The 15,818-nt window shown below is 41.6% G+C and overlaps 1 protein-coding gene across 1 annotated transcript in view; it reads right to left on the reverse strand.

Annotated features, from left to right (window-relative positions):
- Positions 1-5,956, reverse strand: part of DNAJC1 (DnaJ heat shock protein family (Hsp40) member C1) — a 118,881-nt gene extending 112,925 nt beyond the window's left edge. Inside the window, exon 1 of the mRNA XM_063452536.1 lies at positions 5,670-5,956. Within this exon, the coding sequence (XP_063308606.1) occupies positions 5,670-5,804 (135 nt within the window). The 5' untranslated portion in view covers positions 5,805-5,956. The remainder of the gene's footprint in view (positions 1-5,669) is intronic.
- Positions 5,957-15,818: the final 9,862 nt, after the last annotated feature.

The following is a 15,818-nucleotide window of genomic DNA, read 5'->3' on the forward strand; positions in this document are numbered from 1 at the left end:
TCTTTGCAAATGGATTTGCAGACCTACAGTGTGATGAAGGATTTTTCCCTGAACTTTGTTTATTTTACACCATTGTTACTGTGAAAAGGTGCATTGTACCTCAATTTGGATAACTTGGATTAATTAAAATAGTTTACCAAAAATGGAAATATAGCATGAATATACAGCTATACAGCTCGTGCTACATAACTAAGCTCTATTTCATGCTGAATAACATTAGAACGATAATGTGTCTAAAGATTGTTTTCTATGTAAGATACATTTTTCCTCAAAAAGCATTTCATTCAAATAAATTTGATTTAAAAAAATAAATAAAAAAATCCTACATATATATAAAAATGAATAGAAAAAAAAAATAATTTACATTATTCCACCTCACCTGGCTGTTACTCACACAGCCTGCATGAAAAATTATTTAATTTTCAATCAGATATTACATTACCTTAATTTAGATGTATTCTCCTGCTTTGTAAAATGAACGTAATCACATACAGAAGACTCCTGCAGGGTCTAGAAGGCTATTAAAAGAGGAGGAGCTAAGAAATTCTAAATTAAACAGATTTTCCAATAATACAAGTCTAAACATTAGGCGTCTCTTTACAAGAAGTATTTAGGAAGGCTGTGCAAATACAATCCAGGAGGGAGGAGTGACTAGGACTGCAGAATAAAATGTGATTTAACTCCTAAACGGCAGAGAATTGTTCTATATTCCAAGACTGCTTCATTAAGCTAAAGTTGTGTTGGTGACTATAGTGTCCCTTTAAAGAAGATGCTGGTGGACTCAATGGCAAGATGAACTTACTTTGGCAACGTGATAAAACATAAAACTGGTTGTAACAATTGCTGCTTATTGGTAGTATTATACTAGTGACTGTTTTGTCCAATATCAGTGTGTTCTGTCTAGTATACAGAATCATTTACACAAATAAATAATGATAATTAATTTGCATATTAGCTTCAGAAATTGATTCCAACGTTTTGTGAATCTATAGTCCTGGACTCATAATGTATGCACAGTTACTCCAACCAAAAAAATAATCTTCCTATCCTGCCACAGCTCAAATTTTTAATTATTTTTTTTTAAGGAATAATAAGATGAAACTAAAATGTACCTCTATTTCACAGTTCTCCAAACTCTGGCCCTCAGATGTTGCTGAACTACAACTCCTATGATTCTTTGAACTAAATAGATAGCCAGAGAATCAAGGACTTGCAGTTCAGCAACATCTGAATGGCCAGAATTTGGATTTCTCTGCTCTATTCCAATATCAAGGCCAAATTCTGCCCTCAACCCAATCCTCCTCAGCTGACATCACCCTCCTTCGCTGGAAGGAGAGGATGTAGGAGAGGACGGACTGAAGAGAGGACATGGGAGAAACTAATGCACGCATGCTCTGTGTGCTGACGACAAATGTCCAATAGTCACAGAATCAATATTAACCAGCCAAGAATGCCTCTTCAGGTCTGGCTAATGACTCCCCAATGACGCAGCTGAAGGTGGAGTTAAACTCTGTATGTGTGGTGTTTTAATTTTAAAAATTAAATGTATAAAAAATAAATAAAATAAAAAGTTTTTTTATATATATTATATTTGAAAGTAAAAGAGGAACAAACTAACGTTTTCATTTTGTGGCTATTTCTCAACCTCGTTCTTCAACAGGAACATTTGCAGTAACCACTAAGTCAGATACCATTTGCTTCATTGTAATAATAGTTTATACAGCAGAATACCAACTAAATGGCACCTCTCACATTCTAAAATTGGACCCATAACATACAGAGACTTGCATAGCAATGTCAAGAGTCACACCAACACTGCAAGACTCCGCATGCGCTGTGCCAGGGCATCGCAGTTTGCTTATATGTTAAGGCAGCTCAGGTGGTTAGGTTGCCTAGAGTCCCCTGGCTACATCTCTCAGTTTGTTATTGAACAGTTTAATTACAGTCTGATATAAATGAGGAATTGACTCCCATTTTAGCCGAACTAATACACTAGAATTATCACTTTCATATTATGAATGTAAATTCTGTCCAACTCACATAATGCATTAAAAAGGTGGTCAGTGATTAACTCAATCAGCTCTAAATAGAACGATCACATAGCTAGATATTTTTCCCCAAACAAATGTGTTTATTAAATAAACCTCCCTCTGCCAATCATATTATGTATGAATAATTAATGTTTAGATTTTCATTCTCTTCATTCTCAAATTATTTTTTCCAAGAAAGTTATGAAGGGATTTTTTTTCAGATTGCACAGCAGAGATAAAAGTATGAATTATGGATATGTAGGATGATTTGCAATAAAATGACCTGTCCATGATGGATCCGTTTTAAGGAAATTACATTTGCTCATCTTTAACGTTAAAAAACAAACACACAAGTCTTAGCTACAATGTTTGTAGATACATTGATAAAACGATATTGATAGAAATAAACCCCACTAAATATATATATATATATATATATATATATTCTAAAATATTTTTGATTTTATTTTTTAGAATAAAGATGTTCTAATGTCTCTGTAAAAAAGTACTGCTTTCAAAAGAGTTTGATATTCAATTTTGTTACAACTGCAAGAGAATTCATACAGAACGCAAACAACAAAACGTTAATAAAGTTAAAATATCAGTCGGTAATTCTAGCAGTGGAAATATTCTAATATCAGGTACGGTTATATATTAAACTAATATGACTTTTAAGGTTCAAGATTAGGTTTAGGGATATTTAAACAAATTCACTACATGGAACTATAAGTTATTAAAACACTAGAATTGGAACTATGAGCTCCCAAAAGTGAACTATGAGCTCCCCCTTCCACACTGACGAAAAACTGCGGCCAGTGGGCAGGTCGGATTAATTTGGGGAAAAAAATGTCTATCAAATTCATGCGGCAAATTTTAAAAGGCATGTAACAAAGTAGATGAGTACAGACAGCATCATGCTCAAAAGGTACTTTGGGGATAACTACAATCTAACTCATATGGTTCTTAAAGCAACTGGTTGCTGGAATAGTGGATATTTTCATATTTTAGAATGTATGTATTTCAACTTTTAATTTCAAACAAAAAAACACGAATAGCACGTTAGAAGTACAAACTAAATTTGGTAAACGAGATTTTGCATTCACTGAAAATTGTGAAATACTTTTGGCAGAACAGTCACTTTTCTATAAGTGACAGTTCTATAACCTTTTATCCCACAATAAAAGCATCTACGGGGGTGATTGGTGCAGCAGTAATAAGTAAAACACAATCTACCTTCACAGCACTTCTGCATCCAGGACTATACCATCGCACAAGGATATTCTGAGCATGTTTATGTGCACTTCGACAAATGCTGAGAAAAGCTAAACAAGTGCACTCAGGGGTTTCTTCTAAAATGTGCCCTTGTGGTACTCTAATGTATTACACTATGGATGTTAATTTAGATGGAATGCCTTGACACATGTTTAGTTAACCTACAGGTTGGACACTAAGCACCAGAACCACTGTACGGCAAATTGTAATATTTCTTCTATAAAACAATTTCAGAAGTCTAAACATACATACAAAATAAATAAATCACATCTGGGCTTTTCGAGTACCCAATGTCTACCTCTTGCTGGGGCTTAGCTAATGTCAAAGTGGACTTCTGCTTTAGCCAGTCCAACATTGGGAGGCGATGATAGGTTGATAGAACATAGTTAACCTGGGAATATAGTCAAATAATTTAACCTTTCATGGCCCTGTCATTCACAAGTGTGTGAATAAAAAGGGTCGCTTTAGGTGTGGCATATGTTTTTATCTATATATTTTGGTGTGACCAACCCCATCACAGCCACCATGAAAACATGGAAACTAAGTGGCTATGTCACCTTTGAAAGTATTTTCATATTTTGCAATGACCCTCACAGGGGACATACCTGCTAGGTGTGCCGAGGACTAATGGCGCAGCTGAAAGTAGATAGAATTGCCTGAATTTGTCCACCATAGGTGCCGCCATCTTCTTTCTTCCGCTGCGCTTGATATACCAGAAGTCACGTCAGAGATGCAATCAAGCATGTGTGAGCATACAACACTGAGGATTCTGCAAAACCCTCTATAGTCCAACTAATTTGATCTGCAGAAAGAAGCCCCATTTCACTAGCAACAGCTGTGATAACTGACATAACTTAATGGCAGAAGCGCCACCGTTTATCAACCTGGGATTTGACCAAAAGACAAAGATGTCCCTAGGCCTAGACTATCTCTTGGTTACATTGGAATGTAATCCAACTCAGTCAACATGAATATTTAATAAACATTCTACCTTTATAAAATACTCAAAATCATAAATCCCTGTCACACAGCTGCTTTAACGCTTCCACATTGCCAATGTCATTTTTGTCAAACTTGGAGAACACAGAGTGATGGGAGATTAGCCCAGCACTCTCAGCCAATGTCATCCAAGGAGGACAAAATTGACATTGATAATGCAGAAATCTTAATTCCACATGATTAAAAGCTGTCGAGATGGCGGTGGTTTCTGGGCACCAGGAAGGCCCTCCATTTATTTCAAACCTCAACAATTTTATATAAAACAAGTGGGCCACTGCCAGGGAACAGTAGGCAACCTAACTTCTACAGTGAGCTGTAGTGAACAGGTTGCTTAGAATGTTCCTTAAATTAAAATACTTTTCTTTAAGAGCTCGTATAGAACACTTATCTACAGTGCTTCACATACATGTGTTAGTCTGTCTACTGTGCCACCCACTATATGGACACAGATGCAGCTTACAAATACTTAAACGTGCAGATACACAAAAAAAAGTGTTGCTTATCTCAAACTAAAGATTGTGGAATCTCTGAGATATTAATTAGACACCGTGGTATTTAGTTTTACTTGTATACCGGTGACACACAAATATAATATACACTGTAATTATACACACAGAAACGTATACACATATGCTAGCAAACTTGGCTGAAACTGTATCCGTCCAGTGATGACACGCCATCTCTGTCAATTTTTTTGTAATAACTTTCTCAGTCTAATGAACTACTCTTTTCTGTACCGTATAGGAATACAGGAACATGTTTTATGTACAGTATTAGAAACCAAGAACATGAAGGTGCCTATAAACACAATCAGATATCTTTAAGTCATGAAGAATTCATTTAATAAATGTCATTGCATCTCACCACTGTTCCACATACCAACAAACATCTTTCACATTAAAGCAATGATCCCTGGAGAAGGTTAACTAGACAGCAAGGGAATCCTGAGCCTCAAAACAGCCATTCATTCTTCTAGGAAAATTGTGTTTTTTTTCATTTTATTTTATGATCAAGGTCTCCTGTCATTGGAAAATATACCAAATCCCACAAATATGACCACTGATGTCACACCTTTTGCCCTCCATGTGTCCTGGTGGACTGCCTCCCCTATAAAGCCCAGCCAGCAAAAAGCATGCCTGTGAATCAAAAGCTCAAAAGCAGTCCCCAGAAGTGCCAGGGTTCCAGCATCCCAGTAACACAGTGAGTCTGCTAAAGTTCTATCCACAGAACTAAAGTCCTGACACTGGGTTCCCTGTACAGGTTCTGACCCAAACCCATGACATGCTGACACCAGGACCCTGTGAAGTTACTGAGCCAGGCCTACCCTCCTCCCCCAGGGAATGCATGCTGTGCCAGGGCTGCCTTTACCTGCTCCACCCCCAGGAACTGGTAGAAGTTCTGCTGGATCTCCTCCACCAGGTCGAACAGCTCCAGGTCCCCATTGTCCCAGGCCGTGACAGAGGAGCACAGTAAGAGCCCAGCCAGCAGGAGAAGCCCCTCCATCCTGGGGCAGTGAGGGGGGTGGGGGGAGCTGGAAGGAGGGAGGCCTCGCCTGAGCCGCTATGATTTCCCCCTCCTCCTCCTCTCAGCAGACGTGGCTGCCAGGCCCCGGACTGTACTGCATGCAGGCTGGCCTGCCGGAGTTCAGCGTGGGAGGCGGGAGCTGGCACGTCACGTTTCCTAGGCAACCCGCTGGGAGTCATTCAGAGGCCTACAAGCCCAGACTGTGTGTGAGGGTTCTGATGGAGCGTTCTCACTGCGCCCCTGCTGGTCACTCCGCGCATTGCGCCGCCAGTGACTGAGGCAGCAAAGGGGCTGAATGGGATGTGTAATAAGGGTGACTCATCCCATCCAAGAGTGAATGAATCATCAGATATAAAATGGCCGTTTTGTTTTCAATCATTTCTCATGGGGATTATTTCATTCTAGGCTAATTTCAGTAAAAAAATAAAATAAATAAAGAATGAAAACAGAAAATATAAAAATAATTCTGACTCCCCCCACCCCTGCCCCCCTACATTACTATACACAAATTGCAATCTAAATAAAATTAAAATCAGTTTTTTTTGTACCCTAAAAATATATACTGTAAATGCTGTTTTTGTTTGCAAAAGAATAAAAAACGCACGGTCTTGTTTTTTGTGCGCGATGTCCGCAGAGCGGAGATATTTGTAAACTGACCAATGTTAAGTCAAACGTCGGATCATAAAATATACTGACCGTTTATAGTACGACTTATTAGAGGCCTGTTTTTATTTTTCGTTCATCAGTGGACGGTTTTAGCAGTCAAAAAAGGAAAAAAAAAAATTTTCTAACCTGGGGTATCACTCCATAGAAAATCATAGAAACTGCAACGCTATTAGCTATTTACTAGGATATGTGGCATTTTCTTGCTCATAAATAAGCAGGGTCATTCACTAAAATGAGAATTTAAATTTGAGACCAGTGTAGCCAAATTGCAAGCATAGCTAACTTAGAGAATTTTTCCAGAATTTCACCTTAACGTTTAAATTCACTAACCCGGCTAGTGAGTCCAGGCTTAAGATCTCACTAGGTGAGCAACTGCAGCGAAATGAACCCTTTCATTACTACAGTAAAATGGGATATGATAAGGAATACCTTCTGGGTTCTTTGAGAGCTCCAAGATATAACTAGAGAGACAGCTTTTTCACACAGTCTTAAAACAAATAAAGCGCTTACCTTCTTCTTCCATCTTATGTGTCCAGGGGCAAGGTTGACTAACCAGATAGGTGGCCGAAAAATGGCCACTATTTCTCAACTGCATGTGTGGTGAGGTAATGGGCAACTCAATTAGAGCCTTAGGGGCAAAGGGTTCCACACCTCGGGCCACCTGAAATAGTATATATCCTACTAACCTCCTTCCCTCTAATAAGTATCAGTGAGGAGCTGCTGGTATATTCAAATAAGTATAGTATAGTCAAATAAAAGACAAAGAACCATAACAATAACTGTTTCATTCTTCCCTTTCAATATCTTGATTAAATGTCCATTCTTCAGCCATAAAACATGGCCAGAATTAAGCCCTCTTATTCCATCACAACTGTAATGACATGAGAAGCTCAAGTAAGAATTGCAAAATATGCCAAAAAAAAATAAAACCACTGCTAACAAAAAAAATAATAATAATCCATATGCTCCAGCTGGTTGACTGAATCATCTTCAAGTAAAAGAGGCTTCATTTACCCATACAGCTCTCAGTAGACTGTCATTGGAAAAACAACGAATCAGAAGTACCACAAGGCTTGCCTGTTGATGTCATTACAAATATTACCTGGCAGGTTTACCAGGAGTTACCGAATGAGTTTCCAGGAGTGAATCTTGTCTGGGACTGCAATGTGATTGGTAATGCCCAGTTATTGGTTGGGATCAGACATTTCTCATAGTTTATCCAGCTAACATTCTGTGAGCCTGCCTGAATATGGCTAAAACACATTTTTTTCACGGGTGCCATTCTTGGGCCCATTCTGACTTAGTGTGTCCTTGTCACATCACTTTTGATCAATGAATATTGATTCTCACGTCACTATTGGTCAATGAACCTACAATAGGTCCATTGTCTACTGAAGTACCCAATCCATACAGTTATTTAACGGAGGTGTTTGACAAACAAGAGGCTTAAAAGCATCCCCAACATTGTCCACAGGTTTGTGCTGTAGATTTACTCCCTGGGACCATGCCTCCTAGGGGTGCTGTGTACCCTCTACCTGCTAAAGAGAACATGTTTATGGAGGAATATATTAAAGAAACATTAGCTAACGGTGACATCAGACACTCTTCTTCTCCTGCAGGGCCTGGATTCTTTTTTGTTTCCAAAAAAAGAGGGTGACCTCAGAACTTGTATTGATGACCAAGAGATGTTCAAGAAGCCCAAAATCAAGCTACTATCCAGATGCCTTCTAACAAGTTGCTTGTTCCTCTTTGAATTAGGGTGAAACTGTTATTTTTTCCATACGAGGAGGATAGCTGGGAATCCTGGTATGAATAAAACTGTTCACCAAATAGGAAGACAATTTTGGTGGCCTTCCTTTAGGAAAGACATAAGATTTTTTCTAGCTTGTAATATTTGCGCTCAAGCAGATTTTCAAAAATAGCTCATTTTATTTTCTCTGAAATAGCACCACATCCCAAAAGCTAGCTGGTATCTCTGCCAAAGATAATTCATGCCTTCATGGTGTTCCAGCCAATATATTATCAGACAGAGATACCCAATTCATCTTCAACTTCTGGAGAGAGTTTTGTTCCCAATTAGGTATGTGACTTAATTTCTCCTCCTCGTATTATCCACTAATGAAAGAAGTGACCAAAAGGTCCAATCAGGCATTAAGATTATATCACAGAAGCTTTATCATTGATCACCATGACAATTGAGCAGGCATAATTTGCTCAAAACAACACTAGACATGACTCTGCAGAGCAGTCCCAGATTGGCCACCGGGCAACCCGGGCAAATGCCCAGTAGACCATGATGGCCATGGGCCAAGGCGGCAGTGAAGATTAGAGGATCTCCCCTGCTGGCCCACTGAGGGCTGGCTATATCAAAGCGTTGAACATGCTGTGTGCTAAAGATCTCCCTCACCAGCATTTTGTTGTGGGCAGAGAGGGAAGAAGGAGAGAGAGGAGGCAATGCTCGATTTTGCGAGAGTGAATTCTAGCCCCACTGGCTGCAAGCTAGAGTTCACTAACTACTAGGACTGCCAGGGATTGCATCAAGGTTCCTCCTCCCTGGGCAAAGGTAAGAATGGTGGGGCGACATAAACTATACTTATAATCTACCCCCTCCTATACATAATACCTTCCAGCACACACACTGCACCCCACATACACACACTGCACCCCTCACACAAAATCACTTATCTTTTTACTGGCAAAACGTTGCTCTTGAAAATGTGGCAGTTCATGCTTTTTGAATGATTGTTTTTATATGCCAATACCAAAACAAAATTTGTAATACAAAAAAATCACGTATCGTAGCACACAAATATGAGGATTAAGTGAGGAGCCCATTGGCCTGGTGCTGACAATTATGATAGGCCTAATTACAGAATCTTATCAACAGCAAACACTAAAACATTTAAACCTCCCAAGTGTCATGTATCAGGTGGAGATGGTGCTGGAGGGAAGCTCACAGGATATAGCTATAATAAAACACATACCCTATGCTAATCTCTCGCTTTCTTCTTTCAAGTAAATCCATACTGCCTAACAGCAGCATCCAGTGCAGCAGGATGTCGGTGGGCAAGGTAAAAGGGTGGGCAAAGTTTCCAGACTTAAGCAACAGCCTATGGTCCCCCCACCATAGTTAAAAAAAAATATATATTTTTTTTAATTAATGGGCCTATTCAATGGGCATGGGCATGGGCATGGAGCTGCAGCTCCATCAGTCCCTATGTTAATCCTGCCCTGCCCACACCACTACTTTACAGTACACTAAAATCAGTGGATCCTACTTTCATTTTAACATGGGAGATTAACATGCTAACTGAAATACTTACTGCTTAAACTGCTTTAAGAGATATTGGGGTACTGTGATGTAGTGGTTGGCTTAACAAAATATGGCCATATGGTGTAACTGCATTTCCATATGTGATTGCTAAGATAAGTGATTTTAAGTAGCCTTGTAACTTTTAAAAGTAACGTTTTATGTGTGCGCTGTTCCTTCCTGTTGTGTTACTAAGAGCATTTTACTCACAGGGAATGCCTGTCTTGGATCAACAATTAGAAGACCTACACAAAACCTAGGAGCGGGTTCAACACATCATGGCCAGGAAAACTGATGCTCAGAAAAAGTTTGCTGGTAGGCGCAGAAGGGCTGTTCCTCCTTACTGGTTGCAGACCATGTTTGGTTTGGTCAGCTGAATATATATTGAATGTACCCTCTATGAAAATGCAATTCGTTTCGTTCCAAATGTAAATTTGGACAAATTTAGGCAATTCAGACAATCGGATGCTTCTGAATGTCCGAATTGCCGAAGTGCCAAATTTCGGAAGTGCCAAACCGAATTGATGAAGTGAAGCTAGGTGAAGGGCTGTTCTGAGAAATTTTAAGTGACTTACTAATAACAATGTATTCAACTAAAATAGGAAGCACCTCTAGTAGCCGTCTTAGGAGAGGCCACTGGAGGTGTCCCTAGGCAGCAATGTAAACACTACCTTTTCTCTGAAAATCCCTGCAGGGACAGACTATATATACACCAGAACAACTACATTAAGCTGTAGTTTGTCTAGTGACTATAGTGTCCCTTTAACTCCCTTGCTCCCAATAATTTGCTCTATAATTGAATTTGACTTGGTTATAGTGCCAGAAGTGCCATCAGGAAGGCAGCCACTGGAGAGGTGTGGACAAAAGGGAACACTTTAATGGGACACTATAGTCACCAGAACAACTATAGCATATTGTATTTGTTCTGGTGAGTAGAATCATTCCCTTCAGGCTTTTTGCTGTAAACACTGTCTTTTCAGAGAAAACGCAGTGTTTACATTACAGCCTAGTAATAACTCCACCGGCCACTCCTCAGAAGGCTGCTGTGCAGCACTGCCATTCAGTATCTCCACCCTCTGCATGGAGACACTGAACTTTCCTCATGGAGATACATTAATTCAATGAATCTCTATGAGGAAATGCTGATTGGCCAGGGCTGTTTGACTTGTGCTGGCTCTGCCCCTGATCTGCCTCATTGACAGTCTCAGCAGTGGCGTCTCTAGGATTCATTTTTAGGAGGGCACATGGTGGGCCAGGGACAAAAGTAGGGGGGCACATTTAACCCCGCCCTCGCCACAGTTTGACCCCGCCTCTGCCGCATGTTAAGCCCCGCCCCCGGCACAATGTGTTTTTTTGTGTTTTAATAATCCCTGGTGGAGGATTCATTATTTTACACCAGGGATTATTAAAAAAAACAAAAACATTTCCCTTGATATAGTGCCATAGTTGCCAACATTTGAGACATTGGGACATTCAGCGCTCCCTGTACAGTGCTGCTCTCTGTATAATACATGGCTGTGTGTATAATATCCTGGGACAGTCAGTGCTCCCTGTATAGTGTTGCTCTCTGTATAATACATGGCTGTGTGTATAATATCCTGGGACAGTCAGTGCTCCCTGTATAGTGCTGCTCTCTGTAAATACAGATCTGTTTGTGTATAATATCCCAAGAGAGAGAGCAGCACTATACAGGGAACACTGATTGTCCCAGGATATTATACAGACACAGACCTGTATTATACAGAGAACAGCACTATAGTATTATACAGATAGCTGGGCATATACTGTGGTGGAATCTCGGTAAAAATAAATTTAGTAGGCCGAGATTACCACGTGGCATGTGTACGTGCATATGCTGACGTATCGATCAGTTGGTTGCACGAGGCAAGATACGATCAGTAGTGTACGGAGCATGTCCAAGAATACAGGATGTAGTATTCCCCCTCCTCCATTGTGCTGGACAAGCCATGCGGTCAAACAGGAAGTTAATTCTTATTTGTGTTGATTGGTTAAGAGAATGTGCGGGTGGAGCTTAATATGGGAGGAGTTATGTGCCTATATAAGGAGCCTGCACTATTGTCCGGGGCTCAGAATTTGCTGTATTTTGGTGACGCTAGTCCCTCTGAGTCCCGATCGGTGATCCAATAAAGAATCTCTTCCTTCCTGAAGAAACCTGTGTCCATCTCTCTGTGCTTTGCTTCCATCAGTTTCTCCGGTATCATTTGGTGCATTGGCCGGGAAGCTCATCGTTCAACGGTAGCTGAGAGGCAGAGGCGTGAGACGGTCTATCTTTTCCCACGTTCTCTACGGCTGCACCCCTGAACTTCTGCGTGGACCTCCCTTCGTCTCGGCGCCACTGGTCTGTTGTCCAGGAGATCATCGGCCTCTACGTGAGAAGTGCTGGGGTGTCCCCGTCGATGAGTGTGAACTCAGGTTCAGGAACGAGGAGGTAAGACAACTGCTGTTTTAGACGGCAGGACCCACTAGTGGTATACCGATTGTGCGGTAGGCCCAAAGGGGTTTGAATCTGTGTATCTGCCCCCTCTGTCGGAGGGAAGGAGCGAAGGCGCACCGCTCGATCGAACGCTCTTTAGTCAGACCGTTTGATTTTGTTAGTCAGGCGGGGCTCTGGTGTAAATAGCCCTAGCCGGACACCGGTGTCTTGTCTAGACTAGCGTTCTAGGGTGTATATTTTGTTTGCTAGGTCGGAGGGACCGGGAGACTAAGCGGCGTCTGTGTAAATTCGGTTCGCTAGCTCTCAACCTATCTGGGCTAAGTGGGAAGGCGTGTAAATTTGGAACCCACTAGACTTTTGATAGTGCGACTAAGAGGCGTCTGTGTAAATTCGGTCCTCTAGCTCGCTATATATGGTGATTGGGCAGTGTGGCTAACCAAAACGTATGTAGATTGTTTTTAGGTAGTCCATTCAAGGTACTGGCCAATAGTTTAGTTGGGAATTGTAAATGTGTTAACGATTGTTTAGTAAAGTGTATATCTTGTTAGATAGCGCGAGCTCAGCCGTCTAGCGAGAGTGTTAATAGTGTGTTGCTGTATTATAGTGCACGGTACCATAACCCTGTATATTTACTGACACTGTATATAAGTACTAATCATTGTCGTCCATTGCATGTTTAACACCATAACCACTAATAATTGTATTGTGACCTTAACTTGTGCTTTGACCTATGCTAACCGTACTGTAACCGCTATTTGTAAAAGACGATGTTACTGGGGTGTGTTATAGACGGGTAATTCGTATATAGAGAATTATAGCGTGGGTGACTGTATAGTTACGCCAAAGGGCATAATATTGATTATATAGTGACTGGTGTAACAGCTGTGTGTGTACGGGAATTCCCTGAGTGTTCATTGTGTTATTGTGTACGTTTCACTTGGTAACCGTACCACGTGGTGCTGTTGCCAGAGGAAACGGGTGTGACTGTTGAATAGTACGCGTGCATAGTATTCGTTGTCGACGACGTTCCATTGTTAAGTATGGGTGCGTCGCAGTCAACGATTCCGGATCCCTTAGGTTGTATGGTGAAGAATTTTAAAAAGGGATTCAAAACTTGTGATTTTGGGGTTAAAATGTCTCCTGTACGTTTGGTCACTTTGTGTACTAGGGAGTGGCCTACTTTGGTTGCGGCATGGCCGCCACGTGGCAGTTTGGATCCAACTCTGGTACAGCGCTTACACGTGGCTGTATCAGGTAGGCCTGAACTTTACGCCCAGTTTCCTTATGTTGATTGTTGGAGACAGGCCGTAAATGACTCGCCAAAATGGCTCCGGACATGCCACGAGGAGCAATGTCGCCTCATGGTAGCTAGGACTTGTTCGTCCACTAGGACTGGTGTTAGGCCCATTTTGGACACGCCCCCTGAGTCCGAGATCCCTTTGCCGCCCCCTTACTTTCCGTTAAGAGGAAGTGACGCAAATGCAGGAAGTCCTGCAACCCTCCCCTCATTACCCCCATCCACTTCCGCTTCCTCCTCCAGTACAGGATCCACCCCCCCTCGTACTAAATCTCCCCTTCCGGAATCAGAACCAACCCCCATTAAAAACGAATATCCTGATTTGGCACCACTTCAGACTTCCGGTCAAGCTTCATCTAGCTCGGCTCGAAGTGTTTTATTTACAACCTTTTCCCAAAACCAAGCTCCCATATCCCCATACCCTATTTCTCCCCGACTGGAACCTATGACTGACGCCCCTCCACGTAGCCCCATACAGACCCGACAGTTGACCGGTGCCCAACAATTAAGACACTATCAGATGCCTCTTCGTCTGAATCCTGGGTCAGCCTATATCGATGCCGCAGGCCAAATGGCACATGCTGACCCAGTCTTTGTATATGTCCCATTCACGACAACCGATCTTTTAAATTGGAAGACCCACAATTCCTCGTATACTGAGAAACCACAAGCTATGACTGATCTGTTCACCTCAATAGTACAGACACATAATCCGACATGGGCTGATTGCCAGCAGTTATTAATGACTTTGTTTAACAATGAGGAAAGGACAAGAATTAACCAAGCAGCCATTAAGGCACTAGAGGATAAAGCCCGTACTTTAAACCAAGCCAATCCATCAGCATGGGCCGCAACACATTATCCCAACACCGATCCCGATTGGAACGTAAATGGTGCTGATATGGTTCAACTCAGAGCCTATAGAGACGCTATAATTGCTGGCATGAAAGCAGGAGGAAAGAAAGCCATTAACATGTCGAAGACAGTTGAGGTGATTCAGAAAAGTGATGAAGCGCCCAGTGTCTTTTATGACCGATTATTGGAGGCATACCGCTTGTATACCCCCTTTAATACGGAAGACGCAGACAATTCCCGAATGGTGAACTCCGCCTTTGTCAGCCAAGCTTACGGAGATATTAAGCGCAAGCTACAAAAGTTAGAAGGGTTTGCAGGTATGTCCATCACCCAACTAATGGAGGTAGCGAATAAGGTATACATGAATAGGGAAACAGAAAGTAAGAAAGAGGAAGAGCGCAAGATGCGTAGAAAGGCAGACATGCTAGCGGTAGCGATCGCAGGCGTAGATAGACGGGGCCCAGATAGAGGCGATAGTAGATGGAATGAGGAACCTCTAAGTAGAAATCAGTGCGCATACTGTAGGGAAGAAGGGCATTGGAGAAATGAGTGTCCTTGAAGAGAACAGTGTGAGAAAGACAGACCTAGGATAGGTTATGGAAACTTTAGAGGCAGAGCGAGAGGTAGAGGAGGCCCCGGAGGGAGTAATGGTAATAGAGGGAGTAATGGTAACAGAGGAAGTGTTAGGGAAGACAGGTATTTTCCAGCAGCGCAAAGGTCCCGCGATAGAGAAGGTAGGGACTTTGTAGGATTGGCTGACACGGTCATGGAAGACTATTGATACCGACCGGGCTCCATCCCCCTTGGTCGAGCGGAGCCTATGGTCGATGTATCAATAGGGGGAAAAAGGAGTGCGTTCATGATCGACACTGGTGCTGAACATTCAGTGGTGACTAATCTAGTTGCTCCTCCATCTGGAAGGACTATTACTGTGATAGGAGCAACTGGAAGAAGTGCTGAAAAACCGGTTCTTAAAAGTCGACTCTGTACATTGGGAGGCCACGTAGTAAAACATCAATTCCTTTATATGCCTGAATGTCCAGTCCAATTGCTGGGACGTGATATGCTATCAAAATTACAAGCGCAGATTACGTTCCTACCAAATGGAACAACATCCTTAAAGTTTAATGGACCTTCAGGTATTATGACATTATCCGTACCAAAGGAAGAAGAGTGGCGACTTTATACAGTGTTGACTAGCCAAAACCCTAGGAGTGATGAGACATTATTCAACATACCAGGAGTTTGGGCAGAGAACAACCCACCAGGACTGGCCCGCAATATTCCACCTATAAAAATTGAACTAAAACTTGGGGTTTATCCAGTGAGCCTAAGACAATACCACATCCCGCAGAAGGCTAAGAAGAACATCCAATCCTATCTGGATAAGTTCATACGGTATGGTATCCT

Source organism: Pelobates fuscus, chromosome 4, assembly GCF_036172605.1.
Source record: "Pelobates fuscus isolate aPelFus1 chromosome 4, aPelFus1.pri, whole genome shotgun sequence".
Lineage (NCBI taxonomy): Eukaryota > Metazoa > Chordata > Amphibia > Anura > Pelobatidae > Pelobates > Pelobates fuscus.